At 46.9% G+C, this 27,250-nt stretch overlaps 1 protein-coding gene across 1 annotated transcript in view; it reads right to left on the bottom strand.

Annotated features, from left to right (window-relative positions):
* Positions 1–27,250, bottom strand: part of DAP (death associated protein) — a 65,837-nt gene that overhangs the window by 2,559 nt on the left and 36,028 nt on the right. The window contains exon 3 of the mRNA XM_055307880.1: positions 874–916. Coding sequence (XP_055163855.1) covers positions 874–916 — 43 coding nt within the window. The remainder of the gene's footprint in view (positions 1–873; positions 917–27,250) is intronic.

Raw genomic sequence — 27,250 nt, 5'->3', positions numbered from 1 at the left:
ACATGGTAGGTGTCCCACTTGTGTGTCCAGGGGCCCTGGGGCGCTGTGCTGAGCTTCTCTGAGCAACGGCACGTGTCCAGGCTCGTGGCTGGTGAGCCGCAGGACCGTGGGTGGTGGTGCTAGGCCATCCCTCTGATGCCAGGTTGCTAGTGGGTCGTTAAAAAAAATGTTGGGTGACGCAGTCAGCTGAGCATGTGACCCTGGTTTTGGCTCAGGTCATGATCTCAGGGTGTGTGATCGAGCCCCGAGTCAGGCTCCGTGCTCCACGGGGAGTCTGCTTGGGCTATCTCCACCCCTGCCCCTCCTGCTTGTTCTCTCTCTCTCTAAAATAAACAAATCTTAAAAAAAAAAAAAGTTGGGTCTCACCAGAAGAGGGGTTCTTGAAAGGTAAAGGGTGTGTCAAAACCCCATGACTTTAGTGCAGGGCTCAGCCCCCATTTTCTGCTGCAGGCCAGACGGTCACCCTCGGGGCTCGCTGGGCCGCGCCCCCGGCCCCGGGCAGGAGAGCAGCCACAGCCCGTGGGGCAGGCGGGGGGCGGGTGCTGCCCAGGCTGTCTCCGTGGACCCCGGGATAGCAATGTCACCTCCTTCTCATGCCTCCCGGCATTCAATTCCTTTTTGGGTTTTTGACCATTTAAAGATGAAAAAACATGCTCAGCTCACAGGTCCCCCAGAAACACAGGGCCCGGGGCAGCTGTCGGAACCCTGGGTGAATCTAAAGGGGGGGCACGATGAAGGGGAGGGGCAGGCGGCACCAGCTCCCGGGGCGTGCCCCACAGACACAACACTCCCAGGGGCCCCAGACCCGACACACGGATGGAGTGGGCAAAGGCAGGGTACGACTGCGTCCAAGGGTGACAGCGCGACTCTTACCCGGGCGATCACTCCTGAGATGAACACGGTCGGCTTGGGGGGGCTGCAAGACAAGAGGGCAGGCAGGAAGCGATGTCAGGGAACAGTCACGGAGAGGGGCAGGAGTGGGTTGGGGAGCGCCATGGCCAGGGACGGGGACAGGCCAGAGCAGCGAACCTCCTCCTCGGAGTTATTTCTCCCCGGGCCCTGCTGGGGTCCTTCGGGGGAGTCCGGGCAGGGGCAGGCACCAGCACGCAGCAGGGGCCTCCTGGGCCTTCCCTGTGTTTTGGGCCCGGGGGAGGATCCTCCTCAAGTGGAGGTTGTGGCCAGTCCAGTGGTTTCTGTTTCCTGAGACTATGGACACAGGAGCTTCCCGAGGCAGGAGGAAGCAGGGTCACCCCGGGCTGACCTTGGAGACTGCCACCAAGGAGGGACTCTTCTGCCCGGCCAGGCCTCTGGCAGCTTCTAGCGGGGAGATCCCAGAGCAAAGCTCCTGGCCCTTACCAGACCCAAGTATTAAAAATGCAGGGTCCTTGTGAAGCTATTGTCACTTCCTCACATCTTAAATCCTATTGAGCTCCCCCACCTGGCAACACTACTGGGGCGGTGGGAGATGACACATGTCCATCGCTGAAAAGCAGACAAGTGCAAATGTGTTCAAGGCCGTTGTCATTCTACCGCATGGAAATGATCAATTAACACACAGCTATCCGTCCAGCCTTTCTGTCCATGAATAGACACGCTTGTTTTCCTGTTAAACTTCGGGATTCTTGCAGAAGAGTCCTACTGTTTTCTGCATTTAGGATATGCTGAACATACTTCCATGTGAGAGCACCCTCTCCTGTGCGGGCGCACCCTCTCCCCTGAGCACACCCTCTCCGGTGTGAGCCCACCCTCTCCCCTGAGCGCACCTTCTCCGGTGTGAGCGCACACTCTCCAGTGCATTCTTAAAAATGGCTGCACGTGTCATGGTTTAAGAACACTGGAACCCAGTTGCAGGGAGTACGCGGTACACACGCCTCTGAAACCCCTCCATCAGAGATAAGGCGACCTCAGAGCAACAGGTGAATACAGGGCCCGCCAGGCTGGGCGAGAGCAAGAGAGGGGAGCTCCAGGAGAGGGACAGTTTTGCTCAAGGGCAGTCTTGCTGGGCAGACGGGGACTCCATCCTGCGAGCTGCCCAGCCCGCCTCCCACCTGCTCTGCCTCTCTGCTCTGCTGTTGGTCACATCGTGGGAAGAAAACCACTCACCTCAGCTTTGTTTTGCTGCAGGCAAGAATCCACTACTCAGGAAGTTCACTGTTTATATCCCAAACACTTTAGCAAAAATACCCCAAATTCCCCCAAGTGATTTGTTACTCCATGAGATTAAGAAACTTCAAGTCTTACTAAGCAGCACAGAAATGTCCTCTCTTATATGACTGATTTTATTTTCATTTTTGTTGAGTGGTTAACTGGGTTGGTTTTTTTTCTTTTATTACAAATATGATTCGTCTACAAGATCAATACTCAGCCAGAGATGAGTAAGTTCAGTTCAAGTATATTTGTTTGGAATCCAAGTACATCCTGACCACCCACAGGCTGGGCTCCCAGGGTATTCATGGCTAAGGGCTCTGCATCCAAATCTTGGGAGCTATGTTCCGGATTCTAACGTTCATATTTGTTTTACAAAGAAATATGGAAATGGTACCACAAAACTTTTCCACATTTTGGATGTTCCTTTAAAAATCTAGGAAAAGCCTGAAGTAGGAATGGCTCTGTTCTGTCAACTGATGATGTAGCATCACCTTCCAGGGAGGCAAGGCCATGGTTTTGTACCCAGAGTGCAGGATTGCTTGGATCATCTCCCCTTTGTTTTTGGTTTTGTAACCTGAGTGAAGGCTCTGAAAGGCAGTGAAGACAACCCTGTCCTAGCAAGCACTTGATGAGAAAGCCACCCACACAGTGAACCTAGTCAGAATAAATACACAGTTCAGAGGCTCTCTGCCCAACGTAACCCCACAAGGTGGCTCAGGGAGCTTGAGCCATTATAAATATATATAATATACACATGTTCTCTTTCCCTCCCTGTCTTTCTATATACATGTACGTAAGCATTCATTGTTGAAAAGCAGGCAAGCAAAAAAAAGTTAAAATTACTATATTACTATGTATAAAATATACAAATGCACATTTATGTATAGACCTCTACTGTAAGAAAACTACAGCCATATCCACAGATTTCACTCCTGGAGATGCAGCATCTGGTTCTGGAGAAAGGAGGTGGCCCACAGCAGGTGGGGGGTAGCAGAGTGCCAGCCTGCTGTGGATCCCTGTGTCCTGAACCCCTTAGTCCCCAGTGCCCTTCCTGCTGTTCTCTGGAACACCCATCTCCCACTGGATGGCAGCCCCTGCCCCGGACTCTGGGAATCTGGTTATCAGGAGACTGTTGGCAGTACCCACTCCCTTCTGTGCATGGAGGAAGGGTCTCTAGACCCTAGGAGTCCCATCACGGGGACCCATGCTTTTAGTCATGGCCTCCTCTTCTTTAGAGGTGACCCTTCAAAGTCTGGCTATTTCCATCACGTTAGACCCTGGGTGTCTCCCACGTTGAACACGAGCATCAGTTCCAGACCTGCTTTGAGAATCTCTTGGGAAATGTGTGCAAATGGTGATTAGATTAGATTACCCCACATCATTAACAACCCTGATCCAGCCCCAGCATCAGAAATGCTGATCCCCTCCACTGGAATCTGACTCCCAGAGGCTCCCCTCCAGATGAGCCTCTCACAAACACCTCAGCACACAAGCATGGAGACCTTGTGAGCTAAAGGGGACCCCAAGATAAGGGTGCTCCTTCCCAGTCCAGCTCATTCTCTAAGGGGTGCCCAAGGACTGTGTGCAGAACCTAAGGATCTCCCTAAGGATAGTGCTGCAAAATGGCACTCTCCTCGCTGACCCCCATCTTCCTGAGGCACCTACACTTTGACATGTGTTAATTAAGCTGTTGGGTTTTAACTGCTCATTGGATTCTGCTCCTAATGGAAAAGTGTGTCAGTGAAAAGGGCTCAGAGTTAGGAAATATGCTCTGATAACAGTTGGGGTGATGGGTGGCGGAGATCTGGGTGCTGGTTGGTAGCTCTGTAAACCAGGAGTCTTATGGCATGTGTGTTCTGTCCAAAGTGGCTATTTAGCCTTGAAATGGGATTTCTGAAACAGTCTACTGGAATTCATGAACTACCTCTTGGTTAGGGGTGAGCAGAGGGAACAGATGACAAAGCTCCTGGAGCATATCCTGCAGATACATGCATGGTGTACATATATCTCATGGTCTCTTTGAAATGGAATACAGAAATGGTAAATAATACAAATGATAGAAGTAAATATTAAAATTTAATATTAATCTAAATACTGAAAAATAAATAAATACTAAATAATTAAGGATTAAAAGTTCAAAGAACCTCTTATCAAACCTTACTTTTTGGTGTTGTCTTAAAAAGTACACAGTGCCTTATCAATGCCTATCCATATCATAAATCTACTGATGGTTACAGACCTGGACTCCTCACGGGCAGTTCTAACACAGTGGGCCCTCTGGGGTATTGAGGGATCTGTGCAAGGACAGGGGGTGCAGCACAGAAAGCCACCGAGGCCACATTAACCCTGTGTCTTGGCCACAGCAGACCCCATTCCTGCTTCCAGAAAAGGTGTTTGTAACTCATCCCTGGTCAAAGGGACACAGTTGCCCTTTGCACACAGGAGAGGGCTGATTCTGGGTCAAGGAGTAGGGACAGTACGCTGGCTTCAAGTCAGAGCAGGCATTTGGGACCCAACCAAAACAGTGCATATGCCATCCAATTACGCCGGGGGATGGAAGCAACAGCGAGGATCTCAAAGACTTTACCCCATATCCCTGTTCTTCAGTGCCTCCATCTGCTGGTGCTGGCAAGAAATATGGCACTGAAAGCAAGAAAGAAAAAGTCCTGTAGATCCAACACATTTCGGGAGAGTTCTTACTTTAAGATTGTACCTTCTAATTTTTAAAAGACATTCAAATCAAGTGGGGTTTATTCCTGGGCTCCTGGGGTGGTTCAATATCCACAAATCAATCAATGTGATATGTCACATTAATAAAAAAAAGGATAAGAGCCATACGATCCTCTCAATAGATGCAGAAAGAGCATTTGACAAAATACAACATCCATTCTTTTTTTAATGTAAACATTTAAAAACTTTTTAAAATTATTCTTAAATTTAAATTCAATGAATTAATATATAATGTAATATTAGTTTCAAATGTAGTGTTTAGTGATTCATCAGTTGCATATAACACCCAGTGCTCATCCCATCACCTGCCCTCCTTGATGCCCATCACCCACCCTCCTTGATGCCTATCACCCAGTTACTCCATCCCCCCATCCCTCTCGCCTCCAGGAACCCTCAGTTTGTTTCCTACTATTAAGGGTCTCTTATGGTTTATCTCTCTCTCTGATTTCATTTGTATTATTTTTCCTTCCCTTCCCCTACGCTCTTCTGTTTTGTTTCTTAAATTCCACACGAGTGAAATCATAGAACTGTCTTTCTCTGATTGACTTATTTCATATCCATTCTTGATATTTTTATCAACTCAACAAAGTAGGGATAGAGGGAACATACCTGAAAGTCATAAAGGCCCTATATGAAAGATCCACAACTAGTATCATACTGAATGGGGAAAAATTGAGAGCTTTTTCTCTACAGTCAGGAACAAGACAAAGATGTCATCATTACTATTTAACAGAGTACTGGAAGTCTTAGCCTCAGTAATCAGACAATAAAAATAAATAAAAGGTATCCAAATCAGCAAGGAAGAAGTCAAACTTGCACTATTTGTAGATGACATGATACTCTATGTAGAGAACTTGAAAGATTCCACAAAAAAATTGCTAGAACTAATACATGAATTAGCAAAGTTACAGAATATAAAGTCAATGAATAGAAATCTGTTGCATTTCTATATACCAAGAATGAAGCAGCAGAGAAGGAAATCAAGGAATCGATTCTACTTATAATTGCTCCAAAACGGTAAGATACCTAGGAATAAACCTAACCAAAGGAGTAGAAGATCCGTACTCTGAAAACTATAGAACACTGATGAAAGAAACTGAAGGTGACACAAAGAAATGGGAAAACATTCCATCCTCATGAACTGGAAGGACAAACACTTATGCCAAAATGTCTATACTACCTGAAGGAATCTACACGTTTAACATAATCCCTATCAAAATACCACCAGCATTTCTCAGAGAGCTGGAACAAATAATCCTAAAATTTGTATGGAACCACAAAAGACCCTGAATAGCAAAGCAATCCTGATAAAGCAAAAGCAAAGCTGGAGGCATCACGATTCTGGACTTCAAGCTCTATTACAAAACTGCAGTCATCAAAACAGTATGGCACTGGCACAAAAGCAGACACATAGATCAATGGAACAGAATAGGAAACCAAGAAATACAGCCACAACTATTTGGTCAACTCATCTTTGACAAAGCAGGAAAGAATATCCATTGGACAAAAGACAGTCTCTTCAACAAATGGTGCTGGGAAAACTGGACAGTCACACACGCAGAAGAATGAAACTGGACCACTTTCTTACACCATATACAAAACAAGTTAAAAATTAATGAAGGACCTAAACATGAGACAAGAAACCATCAAAATCCTAGGGCAGAACACAGACAGCAACCTCTCTGACTCTGGCCATCGCAAGTTCTTACTAGACATATCAATGGGGGCAAGGGAAACCAAAGCAAAAATGAACCATTGAGACTTCATCAAGATAAAAACTTCTGCACCGAGAAGGAAACAATCAACACAATTAAAAAGCAGCCTATGGAATGGAAGAAGATATTTGCAAATGACATATCAGATAAAAGGTTATTATCCAAAATCTTATTTAAAAGAACTTATTAAACTTAACATCCCAAACCCAAATAATCCAGTTAAGAAATGGGCAGAAGACACAAATAACCATTTTTCCAAAGAAGACATCCAGATGGCTAAGAGACACATGAAAAGATACTGAACATGACTCATCAGCAGGGAAATACAAATCAAAACCACAATGAGATAGCATCTCATGACTCTCAGAATGGCTAAAATTAACAACACAGGAGACAACAGATGTTGGTGAGGATGTGGAGAAAGGGGAACCCTCTCACTCTGTTGGTGGGAATGCAAGCTGGTGCATCCACTCTGGAAAGCAGTGTGGAGGTTCCTCAAAAACCTAAAAATAGAGCTACCCTATGACCCAGCAATTGCAGTACTAGGAATTTACTCATGCACCCCGATGTTTACAGCAGCAGTTTTATCAACAATAGCTGAACTATGGAGAGAACCCAAGTGTCCATTGATTGATGAATGGATAAGGAAAATATGGTATATATACAAAACAGAAGATTACTTGGCCACAAAAAAAGAATTAAATATTGCCATTTACAATGATGTGGATAGAGCTAGAGGGTATTATGCTAAGTGAAATAAGTCAGAGAAAGACAAATACCATATGATTTCACTCATAACTGGAATTTAGGAAACAAAACAGGTGAACGTAAGGGAAAGGAAAAAAAGAAGAGAGAGAAAGAAGCAAACCATAAGAGACTTTCAATGATAGGGAACAAACAGGGTTGCTGGGGGGATGGGTTACGAGGGCACTTGGGATGAGCACTGGGTATTATATGTAAGTGATGAATCACTGAATTCTGCACCTGAAACCAATGTTACACTATATGTGAACTGGAACTTAAATAAAAATTTGGAGGAAAAAAATGTTAAAAAAAAGCCAAAACCAGAAAACATTCAAGGATTGTGTGGTATGCGCAAGCTTGTAGAGGAGAACTGAGTCTGTGTTAGCTCCTGTCAGCTCCAGGTAGAGGATGTTCTTAAAATTGGAGTGCACTCTCCCCTCCCTGCCAGGTTTGCTTTAAAACCCTAGCTAACTGAGCAACTAATTCAAAAAATAATTGACCATTTTAGCCTTATTTATTTATTTAAAAGATTTTAAAAATTTACTTATTTTAGAGAGAAAGAGCACAAGCTGGAGGGGCAGAGGGAGAGGGAGAGAGAATCTCAAGCAGACTCTGCATTGAGCGCGGAGCCCGATGTGGGGCTTGATCTCATGACTCTGAGACCATGACTTGAGCCATAACTGAGAGTCAATAGCCTAACAGACTATGCCACCCAGGAGCCCCACCATTCTAGCCATTTCTAATTATACAGCTGTACAATGGAGTGGCATAATACGTGCACAATGTTACGCGGCCATCATGACCATGCATTTGCAGAGCTTTTTCAGCATCCTTAGGAGAATATTACAGAGCAACCCCCAGTCCCAGCCCCATGCCCAGCGCCTTCCATGGCCCCTCCCCCAAGCCCCTCATCCAGCCTCATCCCCTGCCCCTGGCAACTGCTGCTATACTTTCTGTCCTAAGAACTGAACCACTCTGGGTACCGCATATGAGTGGATTCACACAGTATTTGTCCTTTTATGTCTTGCTTATGTCCCTTAGCCTAAGGTTCACCCAGGTTGTAGCACATATCAGAATTTCCTTCTTTTTCAGGCTGAATTGTATGTCTTTATATGGGTAGGCCATATTCTGTTTATCCATTCAGCACTGATGGACACTTGTGTTGTTTCCACCTTTTGGCTGCTCTGATTAATGATGCAGTGAACACTGGTGTAATAGGATCTGTTTGAGTCCCTGTTTTCAAGTCTTTCGTGTATACACTCACAAGTGGAACTTCTGGATCCTATGATAATTCTGTGTTCAACTTTGAGGAACTACCAAGTGGTTTTCCACGGAAGCTCCACCATTCAAGATTCTCATCAGCAAAGCACAAGTTCCAATTTCTGCACATTGCCAATCACTATTACTTTCTGGGTTTTTTGGTTTTGTTTTGTTTTGGTAGTAGGCATCTTAATGTGTGAAACGTGGTACCTAGCTGTTGTTTAGACTTAGCTACTAATTTTAAGAATAAGATTCCTTGGGGCCCCTGGGTGGCTCCGTCGGTTAAGTGTCTGTCTTCAGTTCAGGTCATGATCCCTGGGTTCTGGAATCAAGCCCTTCATTGGGCTCCCTACTCAGCGGGGAGTCTGTTTCTTCCTCTCCCTCTGCCCCTCTCTCCACACTTCCAGCTCATGGGCACACATGTGCACACTTCCTCTCCTCTCAAATAAATAAATAAAATCTTAAAAAAAATAAGCTTCCTTGCAGCAGGGGATAATACATATCAATGTGCATTGATCATTCATCCAAGGTCTTTATGACATCAATCTCCCCCCCCCAAATGTTCTTCTCCCCTCTGAAGCCAAAAGGGCTATAATCAACTGTAAGGACATATGGCAGCCACCAGTGACAAGAGGACAGAAGGCTGACCTCTTGGGTGCCACCTCACAGAGACATGGATTTTCATGTAGCTTTTTGGTACAGCCTGTGTTACGGTGCAGGTTTTCATCAGGCTTGGCCAAAGGGTACCCAGCTCCTTGTCTTTTTCCACCTACAATTAATAGCATCTCAAACTGGTAAATGATTGTTTATTACGTTTATCTCATAAAAGCACTTCCTAAAACTCCTTGAGATATGGTAGCTTCAACAAAAATTCACAAACGAGAAACCCCGGTAAAGAGTCTGCTTACAAAGCTGTGTTTGCAAAAACACACATATTTTAAACTCCATTAGGGCTCCATGCAAAGCATAACCTACATTTCCAAGATTCTATAAACTGTGATCGCAGCTTTGAGGATTTATTTAATCTGATGAAAATCATTCTGACAGATGTTGTTTTGAAGATGCAACATTACTTTCTCTCAGGAAACAGAGACAGTGAAAAATATCATTCCTGCCCTCCCCACATCCTCAGGCTTTTCCAGTTTCTAAAAACCACACTTATCTAAACTGAAAGGAACTGCAAGCAAGGCGGAATTAGTGGGGATTAGCACCCCAGTAACGGCTTCTTACACATCAGCAGAACCGCCGCTTCTTCACACCTGGTCTGAACAGCTGCCAAATATCTGAAGCAGGGAGGTTTCCAGGGCTCACCTGTTCAGGACCACATCACAGTGTCACAGTGTCATCTGTCCTGAACTACATTTGCTTATTATTTATTTTACAAGGTTCCTTAATGAACAAGGTTTATGTCTTCTTGGGATTCCTGACAGGCAGGATAAAATGCCAGGAAAGTTTAGAGAATGAGTGACCCTGTGGAATGCAGATGGCCCTCAGGAGCGGGTTTGCTGGTCTCATCTTTATTTTATTTTTTAAAGATTTATTTATTTATTTTAGAGACAGAGACAGAGAAAGAAGAGAGTGTGGGAGTAGAGGCAGAGGGAAAGAATCTCAAGCAAAAGGCCTGCTGAGCATGGAGCCCGATTTAGGACTCGAAACCATGACCCTAAGATCATGACCTGAGCCAAAACCAAGAATCGGACGTTCAACTGACTCTTGCCGCCCACGCGCCTCACTGGTCTCATTTTTAAATAAAAGTCTCTAGGGCTGTGAAAACAATTCATATGTTTAAAACTCTCCTAAAATCTAAAACAGCAATTACTGAAATAAATGTCAATGTATTTAATTCAACTCAACATATCTGAACTAGGCCAACAGAAAAGCTATCAAGATTACTTTACATTCTTTCTTTTGTGTCCTAAGACCTCATAACCTGGACAGTCAGCACAAGTCCTGGGCGATGCACCGTTTCCTGCCCAGCTCTGCAAGGTGTAGCTCGGCTGCCCTGTGCTTTAGGGCTGCAAGTCCAGCTTCCCTCCATATGGACCGTGCTCTGGCCTGTGTCTTGGGGCCTCTGTGACAAGAAGCTCCAGGGCCCTCGGGATGGCCTCTGCACTGTCCCCAGCCCTGGCATTTTGCCCAGCGGCTCCATCCCAAGACAAAGCGTCTTCTCTCTTGTGCGACAGGCCTTTGATGTTCAAGGATCACAGGCCCGCTGAGACACCCCTTTCCCAGGTTACAAGACATGATTGAAAATTCCTTCCCTTTCTGGGGTCCCCCCACCTCTATTCCAGTGTAGTCTCTAGAGTCTTGCCCAGAACAGCATCTACACCCCACATAGACCCCAGCAGCCCAGGCCTCTGCAGGATGTTGACCTGGTCCAGGGCAGACTACTCTTGCTCAAAGCTACAGGGAGCAGTGCACCCTGGGGAAATGATTCTGGCCTCAATGGCAAGAACCAAAATGCTAACCTTCCCAGGACTGTTATTGATAGGCAACATGGTCAGCACGAGTTTGTACCCGTTGCCCTGCACCAACCCTGCTTTCCAAGCTCGTTATACGGGATCCTTCCTCTTCCTCCCTTAACTCCAGGGGAGATCTGTTCAACCCTCCTCCAAAAATAGGCTTCTATGATTGCGAGGTGGAGGTCAGTGCGGTTGGCCTATGCCTTCCCCAGCGCTCTGACACAGATCAGAGTTGCCTAGTTGCCGTGTAGGAGCACTGTGGGATGGACACACATACACACACACACACACACAGACTGATCAGTAGGACTAGGGGTCCAGTCACTTCACTGATCCCACCGCAAGTAGTCAACATGGCAGCAAAGGCATTACTGGAGAGTTCTATTTAACAGAAGCATTTCACATGAATGCTTTTGATCTGGGTTCAAGGACATACAGTATGTTATCCTCTGCAAATACTTTCTCCTCTTCATGTAAATGCACTCTGAAAATATCAGAAGGAGGTGTTTATACAGAGATGGGGTCATGCAGCCTTTAATGGATTGCTTTTTTCTTAATTTTTCTAAAGGGACAGGAATGATCTCAGGTGATAACAGCTCCTATTTACTGACCACTTACCACGGGCTAGGCACTGAGTTAAGCGCTTTACCCAGAATTACTGTATCCAACCCTCTCAAACTTGAGAGGTAGGGACTATCATGTCCACTTTATAACTGAAGGAATGGGAACTCAGAGAGGTTAAGTAATTGCCTGAAGTTTGCACAGGATGTAAGTGCCCAGAGCTCACTTGGAACAAGGGCAGGCCAGGGCACTAGCCCAATTCCCTCATTTCAGGGCTGAGAAGAGGGTCATTTCGTGGCCTCTATGTTCAGATTGTGTCTTCTATCTATGATTTAGATGTAGATTTTAAAGGTAAGTAATGTAAATGTAATCACAGAATTCCTCATTCAACCAGACAGATTAGAATGTGTTCAAATCTGCCTTAGTATTTACTTTTTGAGCTGCTAATGGATTTTTTTTCTTAAAATCTATCATTTATGTCTCTAGCACTTCACTAGAGTACAGAGCACTTCCATGTAAATTAGCTCACATGATTCTCCTCCGCAGGCGTCATCTTTATTTTACGGATGAAGCTATGGTGGATGCAAGAGGCTGAAATTTGTTGGTAGTGCCACAGGCAGAGCAGGAGGGAGTGGGCCCCTGAGTTCTCAGCTTGTTGCTCTTTGCTGGGTCACTGGTTCTACCCTTGTGCACACCTCGGTTCTCGCGCTTCAGAAACAAAGCCCAGTGAAGATTCCAAACTATCTATCAAGCCAAAACACAGCTGACATGGTCCAAGGAGGAGGCCAGGAAGAAAAGTGGCAGAAAGGGCCCGCCAAGCCCGGGTTCTGAACCTGGATGTCCATGTTCGAGCCCTGGCTCTGCCAATGACGGGTTGGGGGGATGGTGTTTGATGGTTCTGAGGCTTAGTTTCTTCCTCTGTAAAATGGGATGGCAGTGGACCCTACCTCCTCAGGTGACTGTACATGCACACACTGTTCAAACACTCCATAACTGTCAGTGTTGAGATGACACGTCTCCACCCTTATGCACCCTGCTTTTCGTTTCCACTGCCAATTCATACCTAGTTCAGTTTTGTTTGATCTCCAGATCCCCCAGCCATGTGGAATAATAAATACCCTGTTTATCTGGGACACAAATGTGGCCCAAGTGAACAAAACAATCTGTGATAAACCAATCAGACCTCACAGAACCCATGGACTTGACTTGGCCCTCACTCTATCTGATTTCTATTTTGACACGGTTCAGACAGCTTCTCAGTCCACTCAAGACAGGAAGAAATGAATGGCAATGATGAGGCAGCCAAGGACCGTGATGGGGCCACCAGAGCTTATGGCGGAGGCTGGTGTGCTCTGAGGCACCAGGCTGAGTAGTAAGGGGTTCCAAGTGCTCAGTTCTGAGGCCACCAGCCCCTCCTCTGCCCACAGTGCCTGTCACAGTACAGGAAGCGAGGATGGAAGGAGGCCTGGCTGGGACACTGGCAGTGGTCAGCAGAAGCACAGCACCATCCAGAAAAGGCTACTATCAGGCCCTGGGAGGGGGTTATTTTACCTCCCTTCCTGGTAAGAGAGCATGTGTATGCTCAGATGGGGATTTCCCCCCGAAATCTCCCTGATGGTCAGAGTTGCCTGGTGAGTCAGGGGATGGTGCTCCCCCACACACTCAGGCCCAGAAGGCTGTGTCAGACTCTCGATTTCGTTTTTCAGTGAGCAGCCAACAGTTCCATGAGGCCTCAACCTGTGGCCTGCTCACAAGGAGCATCAAGCTGCTCCCAGACCACAAAGGCTTTCAAGGGTGTCATGTGTGGTTAGAACGGGGAAGAGGTGGGGTTCTCCAAATGCAGCCCCACACATGGAAACACCATGCACCCTCGTGCAGAGGGGCTGCCTCCCGGGAGTTGCACTGACTGAGCCCCCGTGGGCCCAGGGAGCATGGCTGCCGCTCAGGGGGTGACACAACTCCAAGAGTGCACTGGACGGGGTGCCTTCGTTGCGGGGGGGGGGGGGAGGTCAACACAGACCCTGACAAGGTGAGGTCTACTCGGAGGCCCACAGGGATGACGGGAAGCACATGGTGCTGGGGCACCAGTCAGCAGAGAGAAGGGGTGTGATTCGATTTGCTTTTGTCAGTAAAGTGAGTGAGGTCAATGGGGAGCCTCTTTTGCTCTTCTCCCACAACGCGGAGGGGGTGGCTGGGGTGTGGCCCAGCCTGTGAGGAACCCCTGAGGCAGCTGGTCTCCCCGGGCCCTCCCGGTGAAAGGGCAGCGCTCTTCAGGCAACCTGGAAGCAGATTCTGCTACTGTCTTTGGACTTTGCTCTAAAGGCGTGGACTTTTTTCATGGAGTTTACAGAAAAATATATCCCCACCTGGGCTGATGGATATACATTTCCTAGTAAATATACGGAAAGCAAGTCCTTCTTAGTCACTTCTTTCTTGAAATACCTTTCTGGCTTGGTGTTAATTTATTTGGGTTGTTAATTTTCGAGGCACCAAAACAGTAATTAGCGTGGCTGGTGACCAGAGGAAACAGCCCACGTGACAGCACCCAGACGTTTCTTTGTTATGTCCTTCACAGACCTGCTTCCTTCCCACTTGTTCAGGGGCCCAGAATATTCCCACTAGATGGCGCTGCCGGCCCTTTGAGCTGCTGGCGGTGGGGCCTCAAAGCCTGAGAGGCTCCTCTATGCACAGGAAGGCTGGGGGCTGCATGTCCCTGGGAGGCAGGGGCTGCTGGCACCTAAGGACAGGTGTGTGCCCCTGTCCCTATGGCATACGTAGTTGTCCTGTGAGCCTGACAAAGGTAAAAATAGAACAATTCCAATGCTTTAGCTAAAATTCTAAACCTGAGAGAAAATAACCAGGAGCCCAGTTCCTTTTGGATTTGGTAAGTGGACTTTGTAAAATCTTTTTTTTAAAAGGCCTGTGCAGGGACCCTTGGGTGGCTCAGGGGTTGAGGGTCTGCCTTCCCAGGGTCCTGGGATGGAGTCCCAATCTCCTTTTCCTTCTGCCTCTGTCTCTGCCTTGTTCTCTGTGAGTCTCATGAATAAATAAAATCTTAAAAAAAGATCTCTTACAAATCTCTCCTGCTCTCTCCTGCCTTGTTCAGAACCCCTGAGCGAGTGTCCTGACTTTGGGACAGAACCTTCGCCAGGCCTGTCCTTCGGAGTCCGTCCTTGGGACAAGTGGGGGCCCAGGTCTCCATGTGAGAGGGCTTCTCAAAAGGCTCTGCTAGCTGGCACCCCACCCACACATGCTCGACTGCATGCCGACCCAGATGCCAGCACTTCACCCCCCAGCATTAGAGGAGGCTGACATCCAAGTCCCGAGTGTGCAGGGCAAGCGTGGCTTACACGTGAACGGTGGGCTCCACAGACATCAAGACCCAGGGCGAGAGCTACTGACTGTTTAACCAGGGCCTGGAAATGTCACTTTCCCTCTAGACACTTATTTCCAGAAAGCTAAGCTTAGTGCTCTTTCCGTACGGAGATCTCCTCGTGGGACTTAGGGCCTTCCCGTCCTCTTCCCTTTGTCCTTACCTCCTTGTCGCTCTTCACCGGATGCAGGGAAGAGAAGTGCAGTGAGTATCTTACAGACTTAATATGCAGGGGTCGTCCCCGCCAGAGATCACCTCTGCGTTCATCACAATAGAGGGGTGAGCACATCGGGTGAGAGGAACCCCGACCACACTTCCTGCTGGGTGTGGGCAGGTGAGGCTAGGTGCCTGACACCTGCACAGTTTAGAAAACCCGCCTCATTGTGCCATGCCTCTGCTGAGAGCTCGGGTAAGGTCGGCAGCACAGAGCAAAGGGTGTACTGGAGTGTTTGAGGACCTGGGCTCTGGAGACTAATGGCTCTGGTTTCAAATCTCACAGGAGATGAGTAGGTTCTCTGAGCCTCAGTGTCCATCTGTCTAATGGGAACACCTACTTCATAGAAGAGTTGGTCGTTTAAGTGGAATAACGTATCCACTGTGCTTAGATGCTGTCTCCACTGACAAAACTGCACTTAGCGGTAACAGATACTGAATTAATTTCCTATATAAAGACAGCCCACAAGTTGCTCTTTTGTCTTCTAAATTATAATTTAAAAATTATTTTTTCTCTCTCCCTCCCTCCCTTTGTGATAACAATTCCAGTGTTTCTTAGAGCTTCTTTGAACCTTATTTTCTCATTCCTTGTTTTGAGCCCATATAGTGCCATGGGGGTAGGACTAGAGGGTTTTTATGGAGAGAAGACGTTCCAGTGCCAAAGAATTTGAGCCCCTGCCCACCTCAACTCCCAGCATCCTGTATTATTCAAACAGCATGGGGGGAGGACTGCTTCCTTGATGTCACTAAATGTTCCAGGGAAGATACCTCCTTTTAGGAAGAATGTAGATTATTATTAAAGGCAAGGGCTAAGTTTTGCAATTAAAAAAAAAAACCTGTATTTTACCACGTATGTAGTAATGTAGGAGATGCTGGGGAAAAAAGCTTGCCTGTTGGTTAGCTCTAAAGCTACATTGTTGGAAGATGTTTGCTGTAGGTGGGCCGCCCCTAAATATGCTAAATCAAGAAATATTTGGTAATGGTTGGAAAGGCTCCTAGTACCGCCTGGGAAGTGCCTGTTCCTAAGTACTTACTCTGCACTGTGCTCTTTATAACAGAGAAATGCTGTTTTCTCTGGCTTAATTTGTTTAATTATCAGACAATTTGTGTAACTACCATATATGTCTTAAAAATTTTAAATGCTACTTCATTTCAGTAAGTAACATTTATACTTAAAACCATCGTATCTTTGATTCTGAACACATCCATGTCCTGGGGTCATACTTTGGAAGTTCAATCATAGAGAATGTCAGTGAGTAGTTACTGCTGAGTTGGTGGGTGCCAAAAGGAAAGTATTTATTGTCTGTATTTTGAAATCAGATCCAGTTGGCTATTTTAGGGTCATGGGTCATGTTTACAATGATATGAGTTTGGGAGGAGGGTGTCTGTGGTTTAAAGTATGAAGTATGTATTTTCTAGAGCTGTTAGAGCTTTAAGTGGGAGTTTGTGTAAGTAGAAAAAAAATCTGACAACTGCTTACAGAATTTCCATTAGAATGAAGTACACATTAAATCAAATACAGACACTCAAAACTCATCTGGCCTGGGTCTACTTCCATCTCCAGATGTACAGGTAGCTGAAATGAAATGGGGCCAGCCAGCACTCAGATATTTTTTGTTTGTTTTTGTTTTTTTGTGGAGAACCCAACAATAAAAGAGGAGAGATGCCAGCTTTCACTTGCTCTCAGGAGACTTTCAGCCATGGGAGCTTTGTATCTAGCAAAAGTCAAAATATGGCTGGGGGGACTCAACACGGCTTAGGTTAAAGTCAAGTACATGGCATGATGGACAAGAGCTTTTGGATTTCTCTGTTGCTGGATTCGCCTGTAATTATATCCTTAATCCACCCTCCAAACTCCTGGCAGGGAGGGATCTGGTGAGCTGATAGCAGCAGTCCCAGCCCAGCCGGCCTGGTGGACACGATAAGCTGCTGCCTTCAAAGGTCTCCGGATTTGCAAATTCAGCTGCTGCCTGCCAGCAAACACTAGCTCTTGGACCCTCCTCATGTCACAGCACACTCCCATGCGTTTTCAGGACTTAACAGAAAAAGAGGAGCAAAGTGAAGTGGACAGGAACCCAAACCCATCTCTGATTCGGCTTACTCTTCCAAACCCGTTAGAGTTGGGATGACTTGAATTCAATCCAAGAACCCCACCCTGTTTAGAGCAGATCCCCCAGAACATCCCAACAGCACAGGAGCAGACAGGGACAGGCCTGGTACAGACTAACAACAAAGTCACTTCCGGTTGTGAGAAAAGCACTCCAGGCACTTACTGAAGTCTTCATGGACTCCCTGACATTGAACTGTCATTATGCTCTGGTCTTGGCGACCAGTCGCTCCCTGGGTAAATGAATATGTTTAGGGCCCCAAGGTTTATTGTGGTTTATCTGCTGGTATCACTTGTTTTCTCATTCAACAGTTCTATGTCAGAGAGTACCAAGCGTGCCTCAGAATTAGGCAGTGTTTGAGTTATATCTGGTGCGTTTCTGCTTCCTGCTGCTCAGTAGCTGGAGGGACACAGGCCTGCTCGCCCCCGCTCCTCCTTACCATCTCTTCTCCGCTAACGAGTGCCTGGCGCTCCCTCATCATCCATTAGGGGCTGGGTATGGATGAAAAGCAGCAGGGATCTGGACCCAGGGGCCTCCTGAATGTCATCAAGAGCCCAACAGGATGCTCCTGTGAGGTCTGCCAGAAGCTCAAGCGGAAAACAGGTCATCGTGATTCTCCAGAAACAGGCTGTCCGTGTTTCAATGTGGCCAGTGTCTGTGGCAACCATAAGAAAACAGAGCATGTCCTTGTCCTTACAGACAGGAAGAACTTCCATGGGCTGATCCTCTGTCAAGGATACCAAGTCCCTAGGGCTGCTCCTGGGGACTTGTGGGGAATCGGAGAATCTCCCTGAACTTGGTGAGTAAGGACTTCAGGTGGCCAAGGGAAGGACGGGGGCATAAGACAAAGCAAGCCTCCAACACATGCCACCTGGGACCCCATGGCCAAAGCTCTCGTTACCACCTCCACCTTCCAAATGCTCCCTTTGGGCCTTTGCTTCCTTTCCTTCCATGGAGACAGCCAGATAACCTGCTCTCACCACCAGTGAAGCATTCAACATGCCTTGTATTGAAAAATCAAGCAGATAACTGGATGGTGAGGCAGCTCCAAGGGGCTGAAAGAGAACTGGGCCAGCAGCCAGAAAACACACATTCAAACTGACAGCCAGGTGGCAGCAGACACTTGAGACTCAGTTTCCTTATCTGAAATAAGGAGCTAACTACCCCCTCTGGAGTTCATGGGAATTTAGGGAAGATCAAGTGAGCTCCACGTGATAGGCATGCAGTACATATAAAGTGTGACTCAAGGAGAGAACCATTATTAGGTTAGTATGTAAACTGAAGCAGATTTTTCTAGGCCATGTTATAGAAGGAAAGGGTGTGCAGGGTAACAGCTTTCCTAGTGTAAAAGCAGGAGTGGAGAAGCACATCCTGGTGTCTGGAGGATGACTCCTGGCAACCCAAGGCAGTGCTCGAGGACCATGATGTGGATGTGGCCAGATGGGGAGAGGACTGAACAAGTAGTGACCTGGGGACCAAGGAGAGACCATCCTGTGGCCACAGCCACAAACACTGAGGTCCACAATGAGACACCTTGGTTATCCTTTCAGCAGACTGGATGTGATGTGCTTTGAGGGGTAAGGGCTAAGCGTAAGGGAATCAAAGGAGAACTTATATTTTATAATCCACCCTTTGAGATGGCATGCCTGAACAGAGCCTTATACCAGAGCCTGCCTTCCTCCACCATGGTTGGGCAAATAAATCCACACCTAAGGCCACTTATTCTGGGGGAGTGAGGCAAAGTACAGGAACAGCATGGTTAGAGTTCAGAGGAGTGTAAGAACTTCCAGGTCAGTAACAGTGGCCAATCATAATAAATGTAAATGATCTAGAATGTAAGGCAAACAAGGCTGGGAAAAGGAAGATGGGATCTTTTTCTCTTTGTCCTTTGTTAGGGTTGGGAGAGGTGGACATTTCAGTTGAAGAGTAGGTTCTGGCTGGGGAGCACAGTTATGACACAGCTGAAGGCCAAGACAGTGCAGACACCAGGGACAAGGCGGGTCTGTGCAATGTGGATCTCTGCATTCTATCATCGTGCCTGGGCCCTTGCATCGAATAAACATTTTCTGAGCAACCACTGGCCCCAGCCATGGGGCTGGGTACTGAAGACACAGATGGGGGCCTGCCCTCCTGGAGGCTAACTGCATCTGGGCTCTCCATGGTAGACTGGAACTCAAGACAGACTTGGCCTACTTGTCAATGAACCAGGGCCCTTGTTTTTCTCGGCCACATGCTATAGGTAAGGTAACCTGACTGCTTTGCATTTTATTATCCAAAACCAGAACATACTGCCTGGCAAATGGAAATCCTTTGTGAGGACAGCGGGAGAGAATATTTGAAAGCAGTACTATTCCAGAATCTATGTGGCTGCTGGAGTATAGAGTGTAAATCCTCTGTGTTTGTACTGTTTCATAGCCTCAGGTAAGCATTTGATAATCAAGCTGTCACACTGGAAATCAGAGGGAAGGACCCCAAGGAAAGGTGACACCTATGTGGAGCAGGGAGCCTGCCTGGGGCAAGTGAGGGCATGGCAGGGACCCGAAGCATCCACTCACCTTGAAGCTTTCTCAAGGAAACAAAAGTGCAGTTTTTCAAATGAGTTACATGAACATGGATGAAGCATCCAGATCAGAATCATTTGCATCAAAATCATTTACATCCTTTCTGCTTATTTCACAAGGGCAGAGGCAGAGGGAAGAGGAGCAGTAACGTGGAACCCTATCTGAAAGAAGTAAGTTCTATCAGGTACAAAGAACCCTAAAGGGGAGTTCTTCTCAAGCTCAAGATGTAATTTGTTGCTTTTCGTCAGCATTTGCCTCAAAAAAGTGCTGATCTGAGTAGAAAGGAAAAGACGGCATTTTTATGGTGCAGACGGCTGTGAGAGTCCTAAACCACTTTGGGTGACATAAGTACAAACATTTTCTGCAATGCAGTCTTCAGAAATGATACAAAGGCAGATGGCATGATGTTTGCCTTCCTATCCTCTTCTAGAAAAAAAAAAAAAAAAAGGCAGCTAACCTCCTGCTGCCTCTCCTTGACCAGTAGAGGGGAGGGAGACTCAGCTGGTTATCCCTGGGATGCTCATGCGTCCCTGACTCCTGGGCCTGGCTGGCTGCTCGGCTTCGGTCTTGGTGTAACTACTAGCAGCGCTACCTTTAACCCTCAGAAACATACTGAACATGTCGCACGGTCACTACAAGCTAAGACACAGAATTCTAGAATGATCCTCAACATTCCTGAGACTTTTGGGAGTTTCACTGTGTGTGGAAGAGATGCTGGCATCTGCTCTGCCGGACTTTAACACCGAGCCACCTGGTAAGCACCACCTAAAGGCCTGCTCGCACATCATGTTTCATTGCCTTCCCTGATCCACCTGCTGAAACAGGTTATCTCCCAGCTGTGTTCCCACAAAAGCTTCCCACTTATCCATGCAGCGTGGCTCTCGCACATCTAGCTCCCCTTCCAGGTCGAGGACGGTGGTTGGCTTTGGTGCTCTGTAGCACCAGCAGTGTCTGGTGCACACGGAGCCGTAACAGATTCCGTTAAGGCCACACAAACACACTAGCTTGGTCTGTAGTGATGGCGAGGGCAAATTAACGTGGGGGATTCACTGCGGCTGTTTGTTGCTCACGTCTTGGAAACGCACGTAACTCCTTGTGTGCGGAGAGCATCAAAGGCTTGCAAAGGAGCGATTAGAGATCCGACCAGGTTTGTTACCTACCAACCTGCTGCGCCAGGCCAGCTGGTGATGGGTAGGGAACCTGGGGTTCCTGAGCAAGTGGGCTATTCCTCCGGTGACTGCCAGACTGATGATCTTGAACTTGTCCACAGTTTTCTCCCCATTAAGAAAGAGCTCAGGCCAAGAGGCACTTCTTCAGATCATCTGACGTCAAACTTGAGAATGGTGATGTGACCATCAGTTGAATCTTAAAGGATAAGGGGCAGAAAAAGGAGAAGGAAGGGTATGTTCCTCCTTAAGACTGTTTTTGAGAGTCTGAATTATGACCTTTAACATACCCCTCCCTCCTTTCTATATGGCGATTCTTGGCAGCTGCCAACAGTGCTGAATTTCTTTGCAGGACTCTTGCCATACTTCCCTAAAAATCTAGAATGGTTCAAAATGTGGAGGTCACCAGATGGAGGCCCAGGCTCAAAAGCAGCCAACCGTGGAGCACCTAGATGGCTCAGGCTGTCAAGTTCTGTCTTGGGCTCAGGTCATGATCCCGGGGTCCTGGAATCGAGCCCCTCATGGGGCTCCCTGCTCAGCAGGGAGTCTGCTTCTCCTTCTCCCTCCCCCTGCTGTGTGCTCTCGCTCTGTCAAATAAGTAAATAAATAAATATTTTTAAAATAGCAGCCAGCCTTGGAAAGAAACCAGCATCTCTTTTACGAAGTGTGACTTCACCCACGACAAAAACCCAACTCCACGCAAAAGGGACTATAATATCCAAAGCATTTTATCAGGAGCTTGGAGAAGATAAAGATGCACAGCCCCCATCCTTCCCTGTAATACGACTGTCTAGCAGGCTTTGCTTCTTCAGCTGGATTCTGAAATGCCTGGAGGACCCAGGTCTTCATTTTGAAGCTTTTCCCTTCCCCACAGCCATCCCAATTCGCAGGTTTACATTAGGACAATGGCCTGTCCTATTAATACCAAGCACTGACGAGTTCTGTGGGGAATGACATGCTTTAGGACCGCAGCTCACATCTCACACAGGAGAGGGCTCCAAAAGCAGAGCAGTCACTTATTTGGACCTAGAAAGATCACCCCCCCTTAGAAACAATATTAATGATGCTTAGGTCCCTTTACTGTCTCATAATCTATGTAACCCAAGTGTAGGACACTAAGGGTCAGTGACCTGACTCTCAGGGCTGACAGGAGACTGGCTGGCTGGTTTCTGCAGTGTGGCAGCCCTGGGGTGCAGGCAAAGGGAGGTAAGCACCGGCTTCCAGGTAGACAGGTCAATTTACTGTGTGTCAGGTACCTTACGCTTAGGAACAGTTGTGTTGGATTCTGTTTTAGAATTCTGGAAGCATCACTGAGAGAGGAGCCCAGTGAAGTCAGCTCTAAAAGGACTCTTTTCCCCAACAATTAAAAGAGATATACCAAAGGATCCATAAGGGAGGAGTAAATTATTAAACTATTAAGATGTTGCTATAAATATGCAGTGTTAATTCAATAATTTATAATGGACTGGTACAACAGGATTTCTAAGGCTCGTGAAATACTGATGGCTTCTGGCGGTAGCTAGCTTCCTGGGGTGTGTGCCAACTGCTTCTTTACTGAACAGCCTGGGTGAGGGGGTCCCAGGGAGCCTTCTTCCTGGCGGCCTCTCAAAGAGCCCTGATGGAGGAGAGAGCTGGGTCCCCACCACCTGGTCCAGGGCCAGGCACTGCCTTGTCTAAGGCTTCAAGAGGGAAGTAACAGGAGGGAGGGGGGAGGCATCTTGCCAGGGGCCACAATAATGATGAGCATGCTTGAGTGTGGCACCCTGTCACCTTGACCCAGCAACAGCACAGTCTGCTCCTCAAACCCTCCACCAGCGTGGGTGCCATTCATCTTCATATGTGCTTTTGTGCCTCAGTTTCCATGATAGCCCCTGACCTTTTACCTGGAACCCGTGGGGCCAGACAGGTTTCAGAATTCAGATTTTTTTCAAAGTTTATAAAGACAACATATTGTAGAGATCAGGTATAGGAAAGACTTCCAGAGTGGTCTGGGGCAACACCCCACATTTAAACCCACTAACATCTTCTACAGCAAAATGTATGGATACTATACCAAGTAGGGTAAGTGAGGACTATAAATAGCTTCCTATCACTTGAATTTTTGCCACTGTATGAGTTTGAGGATGAAGATATGAAAACTTTGCAGTTTCCTGAGGCCTCTGGGCTGTGCATTTCGCTTGTCCTGGGGACACCTGGGCACCTTCCAGTTACGGCTTCCTATACAGCTCTGGCTACCGCTCCTTCTAGCACCAAGAAAGAAAACGGGTTTGGAACAAACAAGACAGCATAGCTGTCAAGGGGCAAAAAGTATCCCAGGCATTACTCTGGGACCCGCAGAAGCTGTGGTCTGCTCTCTATGTTTATCTATACAGAGTAAATATGACTCATGCATGTAAGCGAAACCTTTGGCAAGGCAGAAGCAAACAAACACAAGCAGAGAGCCTGTCCTGGTGGACGGAACGGTGCCCTAACGCCCCCCCCCACCTCTGCAGGCCATCTGCGGGTTTTAGAGCCTGTTTGGCCCACATTCCAGGGCTCATCACCGTAGGGTGTGCAGGGGGCAGCACAAGGGTAGCACCGTTCTCCTTTTACATGAAGGAGTGGCGGAGTGGCAGAGTGGCAGAGGTGGCCACGTCCCTGCGTGGTCAGGGGGCTGGGAGGAGAACCCGGATCCTCAGATTCTCCGGCAAACTGTTCTCCTGCCACCTGCCTCAGGCACGACCCTCAGGACTGTGGCCCCACCTCCGACCAGCCCATCTCCAGTCCTGCACCATGATTTGCATGACCTTGGTTAACTGGGTTCTGGTCACGCTGTTCCTGTATCCTCTTCTTGGGAATTTAAAAGCCCTTCAGATACTAGGGCCAAGTGACAATGTAAGGAAACCTGATTAACTTCATTGAACCCACTTTTCCCAGATGCTTTCAAATCTGGAACCCTCTGGGGGCAGAGCTCCCGTCAGCATTGACATACTCTGGGACACCGATTGAAGGCACATTCTGCTGCTGAATTTATGACTTTACGCAGAGTTGAGAGCAGTGTATCCATCTGTGAAGTGTTCTACCTCAAAGGCTGAAAGATAACCCACCCTGACCCTGTTGAAGGAATCCATTTCTCCATCCTCCTCTTTTTCTTTCTCCACCATCGCCAGCTCCCTCTGGGCCTTGGGCTGCGAGGTCGCTTGATGGATGGGCCTAAGCGCGCACAGCTGCTGTCTGAGAGCCGGGCTATGTATCTGGCTCTGACGCCTGGTGCCTGGTCATTTGTGGTGGCACACGGGTGTCCCCTCCAGGGCCGATGCACTGTTGGTTCAAAACCTGGTGGACAGTGGGCATTTTTAATGAAGTAAGAGGAACACAACTTCGGTCTAAGATGCTTTCTGCTCTCTTCCAATTTTCCTTTTTGACTCAGTACAACTTTTCACGAGGGCAAACTTTAAAGTAAGGTGAAGTGATATCTTCGGACTCTGATTTCCTTCTGCAGTTATTTAATATATGTATGTGTTATGAAATTCTAGAAGTTCTGAAATCTTTGGTCAGGTGGGAGAGCTGTGCCAAGTGTCCTTGGTGGAAGATAGTTTCATGAGCCCTCACAAAGTGACATTTGTTTGGAGAATCACTGCCCTTGGAATCATGTGAGATCCCTAGAAACAAAGCACTCCTCAAACATGCATTGTTAGGTGGGATGAGAAAGTAGCCACAGTAGTCTCCAAACCCTGGATTGGGAGTTTGAACTTAGCTCAGCATCAGCAATTCTATCAAACAGGGCAACACTGGAGAGATGCCCTAAAGCCCAACTGGGCTGCAGCGCCTGGGAGCACGCTGACCACCTGCCTCCTGTCAGACCTTCTATGTGGAAGGCATGACACAGTGAGGAGAGGCAAAGGCATGCTTCTAAACATACTGGGCCTTAAATATTCTATCTACTTACAGAGTGTTAGGATTACTTTTAGTTCTAGGTTTTTGACTGTAAAATAACAGATTAAGAATCTTAACGGAATACTACTAATGAGAGCTAATATTTCTCTCTTATTCTATGCCAGGAACTACTATAGACCGCTGACACCTTGACTCATGTAATCTTTACGACAGCCTGCTCAGGTAAGTGCTACCATTACTCACAATTGACAGGTGAGGAAGCCAAGGCACAGGGAGGGTTAGTAAGCTGCCTAAGGTGACACAGTGAAGAAGAGGGGGAGCCAGGATCCGAGCTCATAGCCTGGGTTCCTAATGGCAGCTGGAGCTCTTTAAAGTCCAAACCTTAAACCACTTTAAGGCCTTTTATGGTTATGGCACAATTGTGTGAATTAACCCAAAGGTTGCTGGGCTTATAGGAAAATGAGACAGGCTGGTTGAGACTAACTTTACTAATCAATGAGTAGGCAGACAAGAAACACTTTTTCTATGAAGATTTTTCTTTGAATAGTTTTTGAGACAAAATTACAACAGAATTTTACCAAGCACACACTTTTACTAGGTTGAGAGCGGCAGCTAGGGCATGAAATACTTACCCAAATTTAAAATTTATGTTATTGCACCTCAGAGGCCACAGTTGTGTCCACATCAATCCTACACTGTAGGTCATAGAACAAGTGTGGAGGAAACCACTGAGAGGTCAGTGTGCCGGGAAACTTGAATTCCCATAGAGTATTCTGGTCCTTCTTCTGGAACAATGCAAACCATCCCATCTTCCCTTAACCATATAACCTTTGCCAAATGATTTCTCTTTTCCTGATCAGGATTCCCATAAATGCAAGACACTAAGGGTAGACTAAGTCCAAAACCTACTTGGAGAAGTCATAGAGGGCTTCAAAGAGAAGGCAGTGATCTGCCTCTGATCCCCATGTCTGAGGGAGCTGGCGGCCAGTGTGGAAGAGGGAATGGGAAACTGATCAAAGGCCTACATTTACATTCAGGCAAAGAGTTGGTACCGTGAAGGACAAGGTGCTAGAGGAGTATGAACAGCAGGGGGGTTGGTTTGGAAGAGTGTGATGTTTTGGCTGAGCTCTGAAAGAAGAGCACTTAGATGAGTCAGGGGTGGGGGTGGATTGGGGGTGGCTCTGTTTTCTCTGGTCCTAAGAGCTGGACACTACACCGAAGCATGAATCAACCTTCAACAGTGAGAAGGAATGCCAGAGATGGTACAAACTTGGTGTTTCACAGGGGCATGGCACTGCCAAAGCCCAGAGAGGATGTGGGGTGCAGGGGCCAGTATGACATCGAGGGGGACAAGTTTCACCTTCAGTTAATCTTTTCCTGTATTTGGAATTGCTTGACCATGACCCACAGTTAAAACTTGGGTCTTTTAACGCTGTGACCTGGTACATGGACAGACACACATACATAAGACACAGTCTGACCCTCACAGCCTGGAACACACTCTGATATTTCCTGCTTGATCCTATTCCATTAAAAAAAAAATGCTGGTCTCCACCCACTGAACTGACTTTGTGAGCCACCCATGGGTCACAACCCATAGTTTGGAAAACACAGTTTTCTCTGACAAATGCATTAAAAGATAAACCCTCCCATGCTTCCATTTTTCCCTGAAATCATAATCAATGTGTGAAGGCCACGGTAGGGTCATGTAGGCAACCCTAGTTGCCTAGTGCTAATGCTACAGGTCAGCTACAGAATAGGGTTTAGAGACAAACACCTAAGGCTCTGACCACGGTCGTATGTCCTCAGACCATACATGCAGGGCCTGGTGGGGGGCGCACTGCTTGTGTGTGTTAGCATGAGTGGCTTTTCCAATAGAGTAAAACCTTACTTAGTTGGTTTCACTAATTTGAAGTTTGTGTTCATTAGAAGAAAGACTGGACAAACAGGCAACATAAACAAGATGGTAGGAAGAATATTAACCCCTTAAGAAAATGAGGTATTGGGAAGAAACCCCAAACATCCTACAATGAAAATTTATACACAAATAATTGTTATATCCAATACAAATAAGTCTTACTTATGCATTAAATCATGTCTCCTCTATGAGAATTTACTGGTAACATTAACTAGTCGAGTCCAAGTTACAGCATGATCACGAAAGTAACAATACCCTATTTTTTAAATAAATATTTTATAATTTGGAAATTAAAAAAAGTCTATCACACTACCATTCACTAGAATTAACACAGATTAGTGAAGTTCTACTACATGAGTTTATTAGTTTTCTTAGGTTTGCTATTCAGAATGTGTACACACATTCCTATGAAAAG

This window comes from Nyctereutes procyonoides, unplaced genomic scaffold, assembly GCF_905146905.1.
Source record: "Nyctereutes procyonoides isolate TBG_1078 unplaced genomic scaffold, NYPRO_anot_genome, whole genome shotgun sequence".
Classification (NCBI taxonomy): domain Eukaryota; kingdom Metazoa; phylum Chordata; class Mammalia; order Carnivora; family Canidae; genus Nyctereutes; species Nyctereutes procyonoides.
Note: the sequence above shows the minus strand (reverse complement) of the source record. Positions and strands in the feature narration are given on the sequence as shown.